The sequence below is a fragment of the Mesoplodon mirus genome (genome assembly GCF_964341445.2).
Source record: "Mesoplodon mirus genome assembly, chromosome: 2".
NCBI classification, from domain to species: Eukaryota; Metazoa; Chordata; class Mammalia; order Artiodactyla; family Ziphiidae; genus Mesoplodon; species Mesoplodon mirus.
The window spans coordinates 44,240,008-44,260,526 of record NC_138977.1 but is presented as its reverse complement, the minus strand read 5'-3'; the positions used below and the strand labels follow the sequence as shown (position 1 = coordinate 44,260,526).

The following is a 20,519-nucleotide window of genomic DNA, read 5'->3' as shown; positions in this document are numbered from 1 at the left end:
AGAAAAGCCTTCCCAGATTATCTTATCTAAAGAAGCACTGGCCACTTCCCATCCCTTTATTTACTTTATCTTTTAACTTATGTATCTGTTTACTAGGCTGTAGCTTCCATTAGGGCAGTGATTTGGGTTTTTTTCCACTGCTGAGGACCCAGTTCCTAGCCTGGTGCCTGGCACAATCATGGGCACTTGATTAATACTGAATAAGTGACTGAGAGAATGAAGATTGAACCAAGATGTGATGTTCATATGACTTTTCATGCCGGAGAGAAGTAACCTTCTCTTTGTGCACACTGCTTGCTTGGCAGGTGAGAGACTCTGCTCAATCGTTCCTGACAGTGCATGTGCCTCTGTACGTGTCCTACATCTATGTGACAGCCCCCAGGGGCTGGGCCTCCTTGGAGCACCACACCGAGATGGAGTTTTCCTTCTTCTATGACACTGTTCTCTGGAGAACAGGTATACCCACTGACATCTTAATGAGTCTTACCTTATGCTCAAGCAAGATTAAAAGAAAAAAAAAATAGTAGAGACTTTTAACAGTGGCTGCATTCCTCATCCTGTTATCCTATATGCAGTCAAAGGAGAGACAGGTAAAGTCTAAAAAGTATATAGACCTGTGGTACCTGAAAAAGAATGATGTTGATATATGTTGTTGCTGGAAGGCCTCCAGCATCATGATACATTCAGTCCAGAGAACGAGGGGCCCAGAGTAGAGGGCAGCAAGTGACAGGTCCTATACTGCCCGTTAGGGGGTTTGCACGAGCGTGTGTTCTTTGGAATATAGTCATGTTCATTTTCTCCTAGGTAAAAATGGTGTAATTCATGTTGTTTAAGGAGCAAAGGGTCTTGAGATCAGATGCATGGAAATGGAAAAATATATCAAGAATAACCTGGGTCATTTTATTCATTTGGCATCGAGTTTGCTCTTTTGTTGCATTTTTAAAAGTAGGGATTTTAACCCTACTTTTACTTCAAAGACTGAAATGCTGAATATTTTAAAATGACCTTCCCCTTAGGCTTGTCTCTGTTATGGCTCTCTTTGAGAGGAGGCCTCACCCCGCCAGGGCCTGGCTTGGTGACAACCCTTCAGCTAGGAACTCACACCTCTCTTGTGAGACCCACCTTCTCCCACTGCTGCCCCATGAATGTCCCCTAAAACTCCATGAGTCTCTCCTCCACTCACTCTAATCACTGAGTTGATTTTTGCTTTTTCCTCATTTTCAGTGTCCTATACTTCAAATACAACCCCAAGCTCATTTCCCCTTATTTCATTGATCCCATTCTTCCTCTCTCCCTCCCTGGTGGTGATTTACTTGATCTGGGGCAGAGTTACTTGATCTGAGGAGATTTCTTTAAATAGGGTTTCACTTCTAGTAATGGAAAATACAGTCCTTCCTTCTCTTAATGGTTTAAGCTCAAATCATTTATTTGCTTTATATTTCTCATAGGAAAAAAACTTCAGGGAGTTTTCACACTCTGGGTCAGATAATTCCTTGAGCTTGGGGTTTTTTAAATTTTATTTTTTCCCCTCCTTTGGTTACCCTTTAGTTTTTGGTCATATTGAACTCAATGGGTATTGTGATTGCAATTGCCCATATTAAAGCCACAGTTGACTCATGTTATGCCATGTATAGCTGGCCTTCGACAAGCTAACCTTTAATTTCCCATTGCTTTCAATATGAAATGTAGCCACCAGGACATTGGCTATGGTTCTGTTAAGTACTGAAAGGTGTCCTGGTGAGGAAAAGAGAATACAGTTTGAAGCAGATATGCTGTAACCACGTCCTGGTGCAAAGTTAATAGTAAGAAGTTTTAGGGACCATTTTTTTCTGAGCCCTGGGCTGGGACCCTGCATCTGGGCTAAGTGGCATCTTCAGGTATAAAGAGACTATGTCAAGAGAATAGAATTGTAAGAAAAGAACCAAGTAGAATGAACTGTCTTACAGCGTTAACCGGCACATGTCTCTAAATACTCCATGTTCACGCAAATATGTAAATTTGTCCTAAGTCACGTTCAAGTAAGCATGCAGCTCTACTTAGAAGTGTCACTGGGATAAGTTGCATGTAGGCTACTGTCTGGGAGATCTTCTCCAAGCCCTCACTTGGATGTCTTGTGTACGGTTGCCTTCCCAGGAATCCAGACGGACAGTGTGCTCTCTGCCAGACTTCAGATAATAAGAATCTACATTCGAGAGGATGGCCGTCTGGTCATTGAATTCAAGACCCATGCCAAATTCAGAGGTAATATCAGTGCCATTTTTTTCCTCAAGTTTTTTATTACTAAGAAACATTCAAACACAGAGAAAAGTTGAAAGAATAGGACAATGAAGAACAAAGTCAACAGTTATTAACATTTTGCTCTGTGTGTGTTGTACACACACGTGCGTGCATTCCCATTGTTTTGGTCACACTGTGTGAAGACAGGTTGCAGGCTTCATGCCAAGTTACCCTAATACTTCAGTAGACATCTCCTTAAACAAGGACCTTCTCTTACGTCGTAACAGCATTACCATAGCCAAGATATTTCACACTGATCCGATAATATCTAGTCCCTATTGGTATTCCCTCTATTGTCTCACAAATGTCTTTTCTACTTGTTTCTATGTTTATTTATGTTTACTTTGCATCTGTTTATATAAAAGGAAGGTGAATCTAATCAAGATTCATATGTTACAATTTGGCAGTTATACCTCTTTAGTCTCTTTCAGTGTAGAATAGTCTCCTTACTTTTAATTATTCATGACACTGCATTACTGTAGTTTTAAAGAGTGGAAGTGTCTTGCTGAGTAACCCTGATCTTTTTAATGATGTTTACAATAGCCCCCTTCCACCAAGGACTTGAGCAACCCTAAATGAGGGTTTTTTTAATCTGAAATTGATATTTCTGTTTATAAACTACTGAGTTCTTTCTACCTCCAAGAGACACGTTGGTTGGAATTCAAAGCTAAGTGTGTTCAAGGTTCATTGTCACATAAGGACTCGTATTATTGTGAATATGCTCATTAGCATCATTTCTACAAAGCATATTCATATTGTTTACAAATGTATATGACCATAATGGTCATCATGAGTAAGGTGATGGGCTGGAATAAGAGGCCATGCTGTCCCAACCTGTGTGGAATATATTCTCAGAGGCAAGTGGGTAGGTATAACCTTGTTTTATAGCAGAATATTAAATCAGTTCTAAGGCGTTTATAAGGGATTCACCACAAGCACAATAAAACTTACAAATAAGTGTGTGTTTGTTTCCCTTTGAAATAGGACAGTTCGTGATCGAACACCACACCCTCCCTGATGTGAAATCATTCATATTGACTCCAGACCATCTTGGAGGAATCGAATTTGACCTGAAGCTCCTATGGAGTGCTCAGACTTTTGATTCTCCTTACCAGCTCTGGAGGGCCACAAGCTCTTATAACAGGTGAATACAAGCTGGAGTTCAGGGGTAAATCTGAAATGTTCTCAGTTTCTTTAAGGGCTTTTCTTCAAAAGCTGGGTTTCTATTTTAAAACGGAGACAGAAACAACCCTCTGGCGTACAGAGAAAGAAACAGATGTAGCTCAAATCAGCTTCTGATGTGGAAAGCGGGAAGTGCTCCCCCTTATTCCAAGGGTAAGAACAGGCAGGGTGCACATCACTTTCATTCACCTCCCACTGGCCAGAACTTAGTCACATGGCACACCTACCTGCAAAGGAAGCTGGGAAATGTCTCCAACTAAAAGCTTAGTAGAATAAAGAAATTTCATTCCAGTTACCACAACCAGTGCAAAATCCAGGATCTCTGGTTATCAGGTCCAGGTGTCACACCTATTGGCCCAGTGTCCTATAAAATAAATAGCAAGATTTAGTCTTCTCCCACACCCAATATAGAGGTAGAATGAGAATTGGATAAATACAGTAAAACATCCCATTTGTAAAACGGGAGAATAGGGCAAACAAAATGAAAACTTTTACCATGAAAAGGATAATGGAGTCTATTGTAAATATTGTTAACCCCATTTTACAGATCACGATATTAGAACCATATTTAGCATGAAAACCTTATTCTTTACAGTTAAGAAGCAGCAAATTGTCTGAAGAATCATTTTCAAAAAGATTTTTTTAGTTACAAATGTTTGGTCTTATATCAAGTATTTTTTGTGTATACTGATTCCTTTGAAATCAATATATAATAAAATAATCATTAAGGACTGTGTTTCCTAGAACCTCATGAGCTTGTGCAAGTACTTGTCCCAATTTATAGGCAGAGAAATGGTCCTCTTTAAATTCTCTGCTGACTCCCCACCGCTTACCAAATGAAGTCCAGCTCTTTGAGCAAGACACATATCCTCCCCTCTAGCCTCACCTCAGACCCAGCCTTCTAACCACATTAAACATCGCCCCAGCCCCTGAATCCACTGGCTCATCCATACATCTGTACCTCTGCAATTCCCCTGTCCTTCCTGCTCTTTTCCTCTGGCAAATCTCAAAGTCCTCTGAGCTCCAGCTAAAGTGCTGACCCCTCGTGACACCTTCCCTGATTTCCCATACAAGTGCTAGAAGCCCCTACTCCTTGTTCACACATTGTTCCAGCTTTTACTGTAACACAGCTCAATATATTTATAATGCTGTAAGTAGAGTCCCATTTCCACTAGATTGTGAGCTTCCCAAGGGTAAAAGGCACGCCTGCTTGATCTAGAAGCCCCAGAACTGCAGGTTTTAGCACATGGTCAGTCCTGAATAAACATCCTTTAGTAGCTAACATTTGAGCTAAGGAGGTAAAATCCATAGATAAACGGCAAAGTGACAGACAACACCAAGTGTTCTGGGCTGTGTGCGCTGTGAGCCGTGCAGAGCCCTGACCACAGCTGCTCAGCGAAGGGAGCTCAGGCCCAGCACGGGCTGGAGGGCTGTCCAAGGCTTCTGGGGGAGGCAGGGCAACTGGTGGGAAATGTCTAGTTTTCAGAAAGGAGGGGAGAAGAACTACAGGATTAAAAACCTGCATCCAGGACTGTGTTTGGCATATTGGCAGGGATAGTCAGGAAGTCGACCTAACTCATATTTAGGGATGGGAAAACATAGGACGCAGCCTGGGGAGACCATGCCATTTGTCCTGCATTCATGTGTTCAACAAATATTTATTGAGCTTTTACTATGTGTCAGGGAAGGTTCTGGGCACTTGGAATACATCAGTGGACCAAATAAAGATCTCTGCACGCAGCAGTGGACATGATGAATTAGTATAGTATCACATGTTAGAAGGTGATGAGTGCTATGGAAAAATAAAAGGTCACGAGCAGGGTAAGGGGAATCAGGAGTGGAGGGACATTGTAATGTTGGTTAGGATGTTCAGAGTAGGCCTCGTTAAGAAGGAACATTCGTGCTTCCCCGGTGGCGCAGTGGTTGAGAGTATGCCTGCCAATGCAGGGGACACGGGTTCGTGCCCCGGTCCGGGAGGATCCCACATGCCACGGAGCGGCTGGGCCCGTGAGCCATGGCCGCTGGACCTGCGCGTCCGGAGCCTGTGCTCTGCAACGGCAGAGGCCACAACAGTGAGAGGCCCACGCACCGCAAAAAAAAGGGATGAACATTCAAGCAAAGACTTGAAGGTGGTGCTAGAGTTAACTATGCAGAGTAGCGGGGAAGGGGTTCCTGGCGAATTTCCTGGGGTGTCAGAATTCTGGCATGCTCAGGGAACATCAAGGAGGCTGGTGTGGCTGGAGCAGAGCGAATGAGGAGGAGGGTAATAGGCAGGAAGGAGTTGGGTGTCGGGCCTCTGTGGAACCTTCTAGGCCAGTGTGCGGACTTTGTCTTTCACTCTAGTGCAGCAGGAGCCACTGCAGGGTTTGAGGGGAGGAGCAACAAGATCTGGCCTGACTTTTGGAAAGCAAGGGTCAGGCATGGACACTTCTGCCTAATTAACTCTTTCTATTAATTAAGAGTTAGTATTCATGTTATACAGGTCAATTTTTGTGTAATTCAAAGATAGTATAGGAGATCTCATTTCCTGCTGGTCCAAGCTTTGGAGAAAGATAAAGATCATGTGAGAAAACTGCAGACATACAGACACAAGCTTTGGGAGCATGAAGGGGCTTAGAAACTAAGCCCTGAAAGTTCACCAGGTTTGTCTAAAATCATACAACCGTGGCAGAGGCAAAGCAAGAGTAGGGTTAGACTATCTTCCCATTTCCAGCCTGTGCCATTCCACTCAACTGAACACAGGATGTGTCCTAAAATTTTTATTTACTTGTTTATTTATGTTTACCAAATCTTTGCTATCACTTTACTAATAAACAGATACAAATAATACAAAAGAAATGGTCAAAGGATGAACACAGAAGATGTGAGAACTGTTCACGATCACAATAGTTAGAATTAGGATTCACGGCCCTGAGCACCTCATTCAATGGATGGCAGCCTCCCAGGGCCCTTGAAGAATCTTCCTGAAGCTTCTGGCTGTCTGGCTGCCTTCCAGGCAAACTGCCAGGGCTGGGCTGCTACCGATGACAGGTGTGGGAAGTGAAGTAGGTGAGGCTACAAAGGCTCCACGCTTTCAGGTTCATGACCTACAGAGTCCCGTGCCCCACCATAAACATGGAAATTCCCATCAAGTCATCTCCTATGAGGAGTGATTTTGTTCTTCAACTTCGTTTAAAGGGATGAAGCTGTAGAGTTTGGGAGAGAAGCCTTGAAACTGAATGCTAATGAATGGGGGTGGGGTGTTCTCTGGAGTGGGGTCCTTTAACCCTGAGGCCTTTGCCACCTATTCAATCAGAGCAGCAGCAGCCAACACAGTCACATCTCAATAAATAAAAGCTTTTGTAGTGGAGAATGTGTAACAGGGTGTCAGTCAACAAGAAACACTAAACAGAAATTGTCAAGTAAGTTTCATGGGACTCTAAAGGAAATCTAGTTCTGTTTTGCCTTCACCGGAGCCTTTTAGATTTTTATCAACAGTGTGCCTTTCTCAGCATTTCTCATGAAAAGGACTTGACTGAGTGAAAGGAGCTCTATTTAACACCTCTGGATAGTACTCTAAAGGTTAAAACAATCAGTGATGAATTCCTGAAACTTGTGTTTGCAGACTCATAAAGTTCTTGGTCGGATGCTGAACACAAATATCATCCGAAAACCGTTTAATGAAGTGTGTTTCTGGGTAAGTAAATAATCTATAAATTGGTCCCTCTAACCACAGTCTGCCTGCATGTTTCCAGGAAGGACTACTCTGGGGAGTACACCATCTACCTGATCCCTTGCACTGTGCAGCCCACTCAGCCTTGGGTGGACCCGGGAGAAAAGCCTTTGGCCTGCACTGCACACGCCCCAGAAAGGTAGGGAAAGACAGTTGAGCCTCACTATTGCGAACTTACCTACTCGCTAACACTTATTTGTATTTAACCTCAAAACCAGTTTTTGTGGTGCCATTCCGATCATTCCTTGACATGCAGAGTGGCGAAATAGCAAGTCGTCTGACCCACATTCCCAGCTCAGATGGAGCAAGACAACCCTCTGCCTTATACTGTAAACAAGTGTTCCTTTTACGGTCCGTTTAGTGCCATGTTTTTCGAACTTTTGTGCTTTGTGTTGGTGGTTTTGCTGTTTAAAATATCTCCCCAGCATAGCGCCTAAGTGCTGTCTAGTTTCCGAAGTACAAGAAGGTCGTGATGAGCTTGATGGATTGTTAGATAAGCTTCATTCAAGCATGAATTTCAGTGCTGTTGCCATGAGTTCTATGTGAATGAATCAACAATGTATATCAAATAAGGTGTCTTTAAACAGAAGCATGCATAAAACAGGGTTAGGTATTGATCACTGGTTGAAAATGTTGTGACCAGAGGCTGCAGGAACTTGACCCTGTATTTCCCTCAGGAGCAAATGGTTCACTGTTCACTCATTCAGTCTTCATTGCAACGTTATAGAATGTAACTACTGCAGATAACGAGAATCAACTGTCCATCAGCCCATCCCCACCTCTGACCTGAGACCGTCCATATTGTGCCAATGTTCACTCATTCAGCCAGTATTTATTCAGCTCTTATCGTGCACTTGGCTCTGGCCTCGGCATGGAGACTAGAGGAGAGGATTAAAAGTCCCCTCTGCTCTCAGGCAGTGTATAGTCTAGTGCCACCTTTCTAGGAGCTGAGCAAAGTGAATAGAAAACATCTCAGAGGAAAGACACTGAAGACAGAATCTGACATTATCATTAAGAGAAAATAATTTGGAATGCGACTTTCAAATTAAGAGTCTGAGAGGTGGCCATTGGATTTGGCAATGGGGAAGTGGTTGATGATCTTGACAAAGGGCAGGTTCAGTGGACTGAGGGGGATGAAGCCTGATTGGAGTGGGTTCAAGAGAGAGAGGCAAGAATGTGGAGACAAGAGGGAACAACAATGCTTAAGGAACTTTGTTATAACGGATGTCAGATAGAGGGGCATTAGAGGGACACAGATGAAGGGTCAAAGGAGGTTTAATTTGTTTGTGTTTTAGGGTGCAAAATATTTCAGGATGTTTGTATGCTGGTGGGAATAACCCTATTGGTCTGTTAGGGAAAATGTGACAATGCAGGGGGAAGAGGGAAGATCTGCAGAGCCGAGTCCTTGAGTAGGGCAGGGGATAGACCTGGGACATGAGGGGAAGGGCCGGCCTTAGCCAGAAGCACAGAGAGCTCATCCACTGAAAGAGGAAGGCAAGCACAGTCTATGGATACAAGTGAAGGGAGAATTCGTAGACTGGGAGGGTAAGGATTGCAGAGGAGACATCTGACTGAGTCTGTTTTCTCCATGAAATGAGAAGCCAAGCATTAGCTGGAAGTGAGCAACAATGAGGTTTGAGAAGAGAGGAGGAAGTGAAACAGAGTCGTCTCAGAAAGTGGGAAAGTAAACACGGTAGAGTTATAGTTGGCAGCAGATCGGCAGTGCTGAGGGCCCCATTGAATTATTTTTAATATTATTGATGTAAGATGAATAGCACACATTTAAAGTATATACAATTTGATCAATTTTGACATACATGTACACTCGTGAAACATCACCACAATTAAGATAGGGAATATATCTGTTTCCTTCAAAGGTTTCTTCATGGCCCTTTGTTATCCCTCCCTCCCATCTCACCCCAGGCCACCCCTCCCCACCAGGTGTCCGCTGATCTTTGTGTCACTACAGATTACTTTGCATTTTCTGCTAATTTATATACATGGCATCACACATCACACAGCATTCTTTTTCTCTAACTGCTTTTGTTCAACACGATTATTTTGACTCATTCATACTGTTGTGTATATCAGTAGTTTGTTCCTGTTATTGCTGGGTTGTATTCCATGGTATGGACCCACTAAATTTGTTTATCAAATCGGTCAGTTGATGGACATTGGGGTTGTTTCCAGTTTGGGCTATTATAAATAAAGCTGCTATGAACATACAGAGACAAGCCTTTATATTGACACATGGTTTCTGTTTTCTTGTGTAAATACCTAGGAATGAAGTGGCTGGATCCTATGGCAGATGTACGTTTAACTTCTTAAAAAAGTATCATACCATTTCCCAGTGTTTATAAATGTGTAATTGTGTGTGTACATTCCCACCATGAGTATGTTAGTGTTCCAGGTCCTCTGCATCCTGGTAAACATGGTCACTGAGGGTCTGGTGTGGTTGGAGAATTAATGAGTGAGATTAAAAAAAGAGGTGAGGGCTTCCCTGGTGGCGCAGTGGTTGTGAGTCCGCCTGCCGATGCAGGGGACATGGGTTCGTGCCCCGGTCCAGGAGGATCCCACATGCCGCGGAGCGGCTGGGCCTGTGAGCCATGGCCGCTGAGCCTGCGCGTCCGGAGCCTGTGCTCCGCAACGGGAGAGGCCACAGCAGTGAGAGGCCCGCGTATCGGAAAAAAAAAAAAAAGAGAGAGAAGGAGTGAGCTGGGAAAATACGAGGTGGTAGTTAGAGAGTGAAGTGTTTGAAAATGAGTTTTTTTGGAGAAGGTGCCTAGTGTGATGGTGGAGGGTAGGTGGCTGCAGTGGGGAGGAGAACTCGATCTTTGGAAGTGAGGACATCAAGAAACTGAGAGGCTAGGGGAGTAGAAGTTTCATCCTTGCAGATGTTGAAATCACTTAGACTGAGGGCAGGGGCAATGCTGGAGAGCCCGTAGTCAGCCAATTGTGGGAAGGATGGTGACCAGGAAAATGGCGGTTGGTTGCAGAAAGGAAGAATAAAGGGCAAATCATCTGAAGAGAATTGCTGGGGAATTTTTATTCATGTAATAAATTTTTTAACTTATGAAATATTTTAGATACCCAGAAGACCATATATCGTGGATATATAAAACCTCAAGAACATTACCTAGCTGCAATGAATTGGGTATCCCTTGGGCTATGATACTGATGATAAGTGAATATAATAACTACCACTGCTGTTAGTGACCATGTATGGAGTACAGACTATGTTCTTACTCTATACTAAGCTCTTAACATTCAATCTGCATTACAATGATCCCCCACAAATTGGTACTGTTATCTCCATTTTATAACTAATGAAACTGGGAGTCAAAGAAAAAAAAAGAAATAGAACATTACCGCTACCATTTAAACACCCTCAGTGCCCCTTTCAGCTGTACTCTCCCCAGCTCTCCACTAAGGTAACCACTAGCCTGATATTTGTACTTATCATCCCTTGTTTTGGTTTATGGTTCACCTCATATTTACTTCTACATGGTTTTGCATGTTTTTGAACTTTATATAAAAATTTCATACTGCGTGAATTCTCTCTGCAGCTTTTTTTCCCCCTCAGTGAATCACTTGTTGATTCATAAGTGAAATCAACATTTATGTTGATCCATGTAGCTGCAGTTTGTTTTACACTGCATTAAAGTAGTCTTCATAGGAAGAGTCCACAATTTATTTGACCACTCTATTTGGCTTATAATCTCAGATCCTCTCTATTACAAACAATACTCTATGTGTCTCTTAGTTACATGTGTGAGAAGAGTTTCTCCAGGGTAGGTGCTGGATTTTTTTTTTTTTTTTTAAGAGGAGAGAGGAACAAAGGTTTGAAATGGCAAAAAGGAGCAAAAAAGGCATTAACCCCTCCTCCAGTCCCAGTGCTGTGTGGGTGTGGAAGTCTGCAGGGTAAAGAGTATTGTTGGAGTGTGCTGAGGCCTCAGGGTTGATATTCTTCCCTTACATCAGGGACATCCTTACCTGTGGGTTCCCTGTTATTCCCAGGGTGACTTTCCCCCTTGGGCCTAAGTTTGCTTTTGATCATCTCCATATCTTTCAATATGTCTCCATATGGATGCAGTAGAACTACAACACAACAAATAATCAAGCCTGACTGGAAATTCAGATTTAGTTCAAAAGAATTGTGTCTCCTGTTATGCCTATTTTTGTGAGTCTGTCATACATATAACCTTATAAATCATCATTATCATCATCTCAAGTCCTTTATTCATTCTCTTTAATCAATAAGTATTTATCAAGTGTCTTATGTCCTGGCACTGTGTAGATTCTGGTAATAAATACCAACATCAACAAGACAAACCTATTTCCCTGAGTCAGATAAATGAACTCTTGGTACAATTAATGGTTATATCAAAGCTGTTGAAGCATGGTCAGCCTTGGTTTGTGTGGGTTTCTCCTACACCCCAAGTTCCTCCTACACCTCAGCCCTCTCAAATCTACCCCCTGGAGCAGCTTCAGTTAAAAGTAGGGAATGATCAGATGGACTTGATTGGAAGAGTAAAGCATTCAAATTACCACTTGTGCATTATTCTTTAACAAACATAAGTGTTAGGAGCTTGGCTAGCCTGGCAGGTACAATGGCGAGCAGATAGGCATGGATTATGACTCTATGGAACCCATAGTGGGTGAAGCAGACTTTGATCACACATTTAAATAGAATAGCAAACCACAGTAAGTACTATGAAAGAAAAGTGCACAGTGTGATGAGAACAAATGATAAGGGATCTGACCCAGCCTGGGAGGGACGAAAAAGAGGGTAAGCTTCCTAGAGAAAGTGGTGCTTGAGTTGAGATCTGAAGCATAAGAGTTCACTAGGCAAAGGACGGTAGCAGAGGAAGGAGTGTTCCAGTTGAAGGTTTAGCAAGACCAGAGTCAGGAAACTTTAAATTCATTACCGCTAATCTCAAACCGGCCCCCAGGGCTTTCCAGAATGAGAGGGCCAGGAAAAACAAAGAGCATTGTAGAGTCTAAAGACCAATTAGATTATTCCTGCTCCAACGAGCAGAAGAACCTCATACGGACCTGAACTAAATAAAGACTCTTGCCTGCAGACATCTCTTTATTCAGTAAATATGTAGCACCTACAACAAAGTACTGTTCACAATCCTGAGAAGGGCGGGAAAGGGAGGGCAGCTCAAAGGGCACATGCAAAGTCGACCCTGCTCTCAAGAAACTCTTGTTTTCCCCACATTTAGATTCCTGATACCCATTGCATTCCAGCAGACCAACCGCCCTGTCCCTGTTGTATACTCGCTCAATACTGAATTTCAGCTCTGCAACAATGAGAAGGTGTTCCTGATGGACCCCAACACATCTGATATGTCACTGGCGGAAATGGATTACAAAGGGGCCTTCTCCAAAGGTAAGTCATTCCCTTCACCCACAGACAGAGACTCCTCCGCTGGACTTGAGAAGCTTTCAGATAGGTCCTTGGACGAGCATCTCTGCTCATTGGCTTTCAGTCAACTCTCCAGGGAAAATTCCCCCAGCATTGGTTCCAGGGCAGCCAAGGTTTAGTCAAGGAACAGACCCATATTCTTCCTTCAAGCTATTTCAAAATAAGATCACATTCTTGGTGCGATAATGATCAGCACTGCGATACTGTGGGAAGCACTGGTCTGAGTAGTAAGAACACTGGGGTTTCCAACCAGATTCTAACCCACTGTCTGACTTTGGGAAAACTGCTTCATCTCTCAGTTCCTCAGAGAAATTGCGGTATGACCCTACTGCCTGCCAGCCTCAAAGCTTTGCCAAACATACATGTCCTCTCCAGCAGGCCTTCTCTACTTGAAATGGTCCCTCTGTCCCCCTCCCTGTCCCAAATAGGGCTCCCTTGACTTTCTTCTCCTTCGGGTCTCTATCTAAATGTTAACCTCCCAATAGAGACTTGCCTTGATTGCACCAGTCAATCTAATATAAGCCTTCATATTTGTCACTTTCACAGAATGCTGTTCATTTTTTATAGTACTTATCACGATTTTTAATATTATAATATATATATTTCTTTACTTATTTATTGCCTATCTCTACCACTAGACTTTAAGTTCCATTAGAACAGAGATTGTGACCAAATACCAAACTTGCATGTCATACCACCAATGCCAAGGTGCTCAATAAATATTTGTTGAATGAATTAATAATAAATGAATCAATCATCTGCCTTTTCTCTCAGTTATCTCTTCTGCCTTTCTCTACTTTTAATCTTCTGCTCACATCTGTGTTTTTTTCTCTCATCCTAAAAACACATCCCGTAACAGAAAAAGAAAATCTCTCATCCCTACTTCTCCCTCAAACTTCAGCCCATGTTCTCCTTTTCTTTTCTCTGAGAAGCTTCCTGAAGGAGTGCTGAGCACATGCTGTCCTCATGGCTGTTCTTCCCAGTCACTCCTCCATCCATCTGCTGCAGGCTGGGTTTGTCCTACCACAGCTCAGAATCCTCTCCTGTCCATGACACCAAACCTATGGATTTTGACACTTTTTTCCTGTTTGGTTTCCTTTGCACCATCCTCACCTGACACCATCTTACCTCTCTGACCACTTCTCACTCTCCGGCCTCGGGTCTCCGTCCTCTGCCCCATCCGTGTTTCTGTCTCCATGTTCCATGCTTGACTCTGGTTCTCACTTCAGTGCTACTCCGGCCATCCCCCTGGCTTGGCTCATCCCTTTACCCTGAACTCTTCCTAACCTCCCACTACCCCACAACCATTCCACAAAAATTAACCTTGTCCCTGGTCCCTGCTGAGCTTCATTTCCACACTTCCATACGCGGACCCAAACTGCCAAACCCCTCCAAGTGAATGTCATTCAGACACCTAGAGACGTCTAGAACTGGACTTATCTCCCCCCAAACGTGTTCCTCTCACATCCACTGCCCCACTGACTGCATCACCATACTCCAGGTGGCCTAGCCAAAGACCTCAGGGCTAGCCTCTGCTTCTGCCTTGCCTTCTGTATCCCATCTATCATAAGATGAATGGTTCCAACTCTAGACATTTCTTGAATGCATCCCCTTGCCTCACTGCTATATTTTGGATACCTATTTCTTGCTAGAGCATTAAAATAACTCCCTACCTGTGATTCTGGTCTCCTTGTCTTCATTCTCCATGTTTCTAAAGCCCAGGTGCGATGACATTAAGCCCCCGTTTAAAACCTTCCGGCATTCCCTATTACTCCTCTACTCAAGTCCAGAATCCTCACACCATTAATCAACCTTCCCGGGAGTCTCTCCTGCGAGCCCTCCCAATGCCCTCCACCCCAATCACTGGCCTACCCAGTGCCATTGTAAATGCTCGGGATGAACATCTGGAGTCAGACGAATCTGTGCTCAAATCCTCCTCCCCACGTGTCACAGATATGAAATGCTGGACAAGTTATTTAAAATAGGGATAATAATTGAACCTATCTCTTAGGTTCTTGCTAAGGAAAAGTACCTACACCCGGGCTGATACCTTTCCAGCATTCCGTAGTTTGTACATGGACTTGCTTTTGCCTAGATTGCTCTCTCCAGCCTCTCCTACCCGCCTCAAATGCTCTATCTGACAAATGCCTACTTATCATTCAGGATACTGCCCAATGTCATCTCTTCTTTAAATCCTTCCATACCTTTCCTCAGGCAGATTTTTGTGCTCAGCTATATGCTCATTTGATGTTACGTAACTTCCTCTGTTGTACACAGCAGTATCGTGTGGAAGTTAATAGTGTGGGTTTTTCGAGACAAAGCTCTTTGACTTTGAATCTCACCCTCACCACTTACTAACTTTGTGACCTTGAACAAGTCACTTAACCACTCAATTTCCTCATCTGTAAAATCATGAGCACTACATGAGTTCTTCCATGGGAAGGACTTAGTACAGTACCTAGCAAATGGTATGAGTTCGATAAATGTCAGCTATTATTAGCAATTGCTTTGCTTTTATTTCTGCCCTCTCATCTGTGTCTCACTCACCTTCGTATCCCCTGCACGTAACAGAGTGCTTGCCCTACCCTAAATACTTAAGTAACATTTACTGATTAAAAGAAGCTATACATGAATGAATGTGTATTTTAGGGGCACATGGACCCCACAGCTCTTCATAGAAAGGTACTTTTGACTCTATCTTTGACACTTTTTTTCTCTTTAAATTTAAAGTCTGACCTAATTAATGCCTTGCAATCTTTTCAGGTCAAATCCTTTATGGCCGAGTACTTTGGAATCCAGAACAAAACCTTAATTCTGCTTACAAACTGCAGCTGGAGAAGGTCTATCTTTGTACTGGCAAGGATGGCTACGTGCCTTTCTTTGATCCCACGGGGACAATCTACAATGAAGGGCCACAGTATGGATGCATTCAGCCAAACAAACACCTAAAACACAGATTCCTGCTGCTGGTATGCTAACTGTTAGTGTTAAAGGGCTGACACACGAGTAGATTTCCTCAGCTATGGTTTTTGCCTGAAGCAGATAGAACCCCACTCTTGACGGTTTTCTACAGATATTGTTGTTGTTACTTCTATCAGCTTAATGTTAGTATTGGGTTGGCCAAAAAGTTCGTTTGATCTTAGGAAAAAACCCGAACGAACTTTTGGCTAACTCGATACATATTACCAAATGTGAAGGTTTGGTGGGTAACAAGACAAGCTGTTACTGATGTTCTAGGAAGAGGAAAGTCTAAGCCAGTGTTTCTCAAAGTGTGTCCCAGACACCCCGAACATCCCCAATATTCTTTCAGGGCGTCCACAAGGTCAAAACTACTTTCATAATGATATGATGATGCTTGCCTTTTTCATACTCAGTCCCTCATGAGTGCCAAGAGTACAAAGGTTTTATTGATATGGATTCAGATTCCACATTGTGACTAATCTTTAGAAAAAAATACCACTTACTGAGCTTTTAGTGTCCAAAAAGAATATCCATAATTATCTGAAAAAGTTATTCAAACATTTCTCTGTCTTCCAACTACATAGCTTATGTGAGGCCAGATTCTTCATATACTTCAGCCAAAACAACATGTCACAACAGATTGAATACAGAAGCAATTGTGAGAATCTAGTTCTTTAACAGAGATTTGCAAAAATGTAAAACAATGCCAGCTCTCTTTTTGGGAGGTGGGTGTGAATACAGACATTTTCACTAAAAAATATGTTACTTATGTTAACATGTAGTGAGTTTCTCATTTCTATTTTAAAATGAATTAGTAAATACATTTTTTAAAAAGTTGTTAATTTGTAACATAATTACAGTGTTAATTTTAATACAGTAAATATTGATAGATATCAATCATATAAAATGAAAGCTTTGGGAGGGGTCCTTAATTTTTATGTTCTGAGACCAAATAGCTTGAGAATTGTTGGTCTAGGCTCTCTCACCCATTGGGTTTTGAGATTACAGAGGCCACCAAGTGTCCTCCCTTGAAGAGGGCAGTTGGTGCCCAGAGGCAGCGGTCAACTTAAGGAGAGGGCTCCTGCAGCATGTGCCCTCCTGACCCGACCCAAAGGAGGAGTGGAGAGTACCTTTCTCCTCCCAGTGACTGCCACCTGCCAGTTCAGTGGTTCAGTCTTTCTAAATCTTGTGTTTCTTTTTTCTGAAATCCTAGGACCGCAGTCAGCCAGAGGTAACGGACAAGTACTTCCACGACGTGCCCTTTGAAGCCCACTTTGCTTCTGAGTTGCCTGATTTCCACGTCGTCAGTAGCATGCCAGGCGTGGATGGATTTACTCTGAAGGTGGACGCACTCTATAAGGTGAGTGTGGTGAGAAGAATAGAAGCACAGGATCAAGGTCACTTTAAAGGTTACAAAAAGGAGGATGACATCATCTTTTTGATGTCAGTTTCTTTTTAGAGCATTCTTACTGGCAGGTCTCTTTTTTTTTTTTTTTGTGGTATGCGGGCCTCTCACGGCCGTGGCCTCTCCCGCCGTGAAGCACAGGCTCCGGACGCGCAGGCCCAGCGGCCATGGCTCACGGGCCCAGCCGCTCCGCGGCACGTGGGATCTTCCCGGACTGGGGCACGAACCCATGTCCCCTGCGTCAGCAGGTGGACTCTCAACAACTGCGCCACCAGGGAAGCCCCTGGCAGGTCTTTTTTTTATTGTTGTTAAGCTCAACATTCATCCAAAACTTTACCGTCTATCCAGTAGACTAATAAAATTCTTTAATTTGCATATAGTCACTTGTCATGGCTCTTTGCTGCACCAGCTGATTTTCACAGGCATGTGGAAATATTTAACAAAGTCATAAATACAATTCAGTAATTTAGAATGGCAAGAATTACTAGTATTTGATAAGCAAAAATACTCTAAGTCCCAGTAATAAAAATAAACTTCCAAGATCAAATTCCACTCTTCTCTGTCTCCAAATAGTAAGCCATGACCTTGGATTTCAGAACTATTATCACTCTTCAGAAGTTATTTCAAAATCATGGAGGGTTTCCATGGGGGCAGATGAGAGGGAAATAAAATATGTGATGACATAACTCAGGGGAGGATCCAAGAAGTGTTAAGATTTAGCAGATTTTTGTCAAGTATCTGTGTATTATGCACAGAGTAGGTGGTTAGTGAATATTTGTTGAATGACTCTATTTTAGCTAAGTTCATCAATAAATAGTAAATTGGCATAGAAAACAATAAAAGGTACTGGGAATAAATGTGATTATTAATACTATTACTCCACTGCTATCAATAAAGGCCAACACATCATAAGTGATGACTTAGCTAAAGAAACCCTGAAAGATAAATTCTTAGGACTATTTCATGCACAGGTAGTGAAACTGAAAAAAACTGTGAGTATCTGACCCCAGATCACCTTAATGTGGAAATAAAACAGGACCCCAAAATATTCGGTTCAGTTCTCTATTCACAGACACCAACCATGGCTAATGCTTTTCTTTTTTCTTTTTTTTTTTTTTTACTTCATCAAAACCTTTGTTTATTCTGCTACAGTTACAGTGGCATATTTACTCATCTTTAAATGCACCATGCATAGTCTTACCTCAACATTTTTCTTAAAGGGTGCCGGTTATGGTCTGATTTATTCCATGACTTTAAAAGCAAGAGGTTCTTTAGTGGATCAGTTTCCTTTCTTTGTTTTAATTGAAACACATTTGATATACCATATTATGTTCGTTTCAGGTGGACTCCAGTGGCAAGAATTACTTGCAGTGATTTGACATTTGCATACGTTATGAAATGATCGATGTGATAAGTCTAGTAACCATCTGTCCCCATACAAAGCTATTACAGTATTATTGGCCATATTCCTTATGCTGTCTATTACATCCCCTGGCTTATTTATTTGATAACTGGAGGTTTGTACCTCTTAAGCCCCTTCACATATCATAGTGCTCCCCACACCCTCCTCCCTCTGGCGGCTACCCATTTGTTCTCTGCATCTATGAGACTGTTTTCATTTTGTGTTGTTTGTTTTGTTCTTCTGATTCCACAAATAAGTGAAATCATATGGTGTTAGTCTTTCTCTAACTTATTTAACTTAGCGTAATGCTTTCTAGGTCCATCCATGTTGTCACAAATGGCAAGATTCTTTTTTATGGCTGCATGGTATATATATATATACACACACACACACCCCACATCTTCTTTTTCCATTCATCTATTGACGGACACTTAGGTTGTTTCCATATCTTGGCTACTGTAACTAATGCTGCTTTGAACACTGGCGTGGCTAATGCTTTTCTTGAAACCGTTTATCTATTGGGGCTTGTGATGGGCAGCTGTCTTTCCACTGCCTTTCCTCAGAGGTGGCCTGTGGGCAGCAATGACATGTTCGCTTTGTCTCGCCATCTCCTTCTCCTGCAGGTGGAAGCCGGACACCAGTGGTATCTCCAGGTGATCTACATCATTGGACCTGACACCATCTCAGGTCCCAGGGTCCAGCGCTCTCTCACGGCCCCTCTGAGGCGCAACCGAAGGGACCTGGTGGACCCCAGTGGCTGGCTGACCCTTGACGAATCCCTCATCTATGACAATGAAGGGGACCAAGTCAAGAATGGCACCAATATGAAGTCGCTGAATCTGGAGATGGAAGAGCCAGCTGTAGCTGCTTCTCTATCCCAAACCGGGGCGTCTATCAGCAGTGCCCTTGCTGCCATCATGCTCCTACTTCTGGTGTTTTTGGTGGCTTGTTTTATCACCAGGAAACACCAGAAACAGAGGAAGAAGCCGTGCACAGGGGACATTTTGGAGGAATACCCTCTGAATACCAAGGTGGATGTGCCCAAGAGGGGCCCGGACAGGGTGGAGAAGAACGTGGACAGACAGTACTGCACCGTGCGGAACATCAATGTACTCAGTGAAACCGAGGGCACTTATGTGTTCAAAGGTGCTAAAGTAAAAAAATTGAATCTGGAAGTCAGAGTTCACAACAATTTGCAAGACGGAACAGAAGTTTAATGGAGGAGATCCATGAGTATTTTTTTTCTAAAATCATTTTTATAAAACGGGGGGAAATACTGGTATTTTTATAATCTTGCCGATTGAAAAGGGAAAACTATAGCTTTGAGTGGCGGAGGCACACATCACATGCATCAGCTCACAGCTGAGCTACCTCATTAAACAAAGAACCACTGAGACCCCAGAGGATGGAAGGAGTTCTTTCATGGATCCCATTAACCATGTCAGCAGCGACAAATTGTTCCTTCTGTTAAGGCTGATCTTAGAAAGCCAGTGTCTGGTGTTAGGACAGGAGTGAGCTCCACAGCTGGTGGAGCTCAGAAGGCTGGGGGTGTACCAGGCAGGTCTCAGAGGGAGAGAGACAGGGATGCAGGGCCTTTGGTCTCCTCCCCCCACTCCAGCTCCCTTCTGCTTGAGATTCTCCTTGGCCTCTGCACAGCAGAGTTCATGTTGCTGACGCCCAGGTTCTGCTCAGAATTCTGCTAATCAGCACCTGTGTGTCTGCTCATGTGTCCACTTGACAACCTGCCCTCCACGGCTTCTGATTGTACCTTGCATCACCAGCCCTTTTCACCTGGGAGTTCAAAGTGGTCTGGACTAGAGCATTTCTCCACAACTCAAGGGAGAAACCTCGGCCTCGCCTGTCAAGCATCAGGCAGAGCGGAACCCTCCTTATGGAGGGGTGGGGCGGGACTGAAACCTGGGGAAAGGAGGGACCTGGCAGGCGCCTCAGAGAACATCAGTGATGCCCTGCACCCTAGGCCCAGGGGGATGTCCTTGTGCCCGGCTGGTTTACACTGCAGCCAGGACACATCCAGACATCCTCCCTGACAAAGGATGCCACCAGGCAAGATTGCTGAACTGTGGCCTTTTAATTCAGCATTGCTGTGGATGCTTGAAACACCTACCACAGTTCCTGCTACCCCAGGCTT

The 20,519-nt window shown here is 43.3% G+C and overlaps 1 protein-coding gene across 1 annotated transcript in view; it reads left to right on the top strand.

Moving 5' to 3' along the window:
- FRAS1 (Fraser extracellular matrix complex subunit 1) overlaps nt 1-19,709 on the top strand; it is a 471,586-nt gene extending 451,877 nt beyond the window's left edge. Inside the window, exons 67-74 of the mRNA XM_082632535.1 lie at nt 306-456; nt 2,134-2,241; nt 3,262-3,421; nt 7,194-7,310; nt 12,400-12,566; nt 15,366-15,571; nt 16,777-16,923; nt 18,994-19,709. Coding sequence (XP_082488661.1) covers nt 306-456; nt 2,134-2,241; nt 3,262-3,421; nt 7,194-7,310; nt 12,400-12,566; nt 15,366-15,571; nt 16,777-16,923; nt 18,994-19,587 — 1,650 coding nt within the window. The 3' untranslated portion in view covers nt 19,588-19,709. The remainder of the gene's footprint in view (nt 1-305; nt 457-2,133; nt 2,242-3,261; nt 3,422-7,193; nt 7,311-12,399; nt 12,567-15,365; nt 15,572-16,776; nt 16,924-18,993) is intronic.
- The last annotated feature ends 810 nt before the right edge of the window (nt 19,710-20,519 follow it).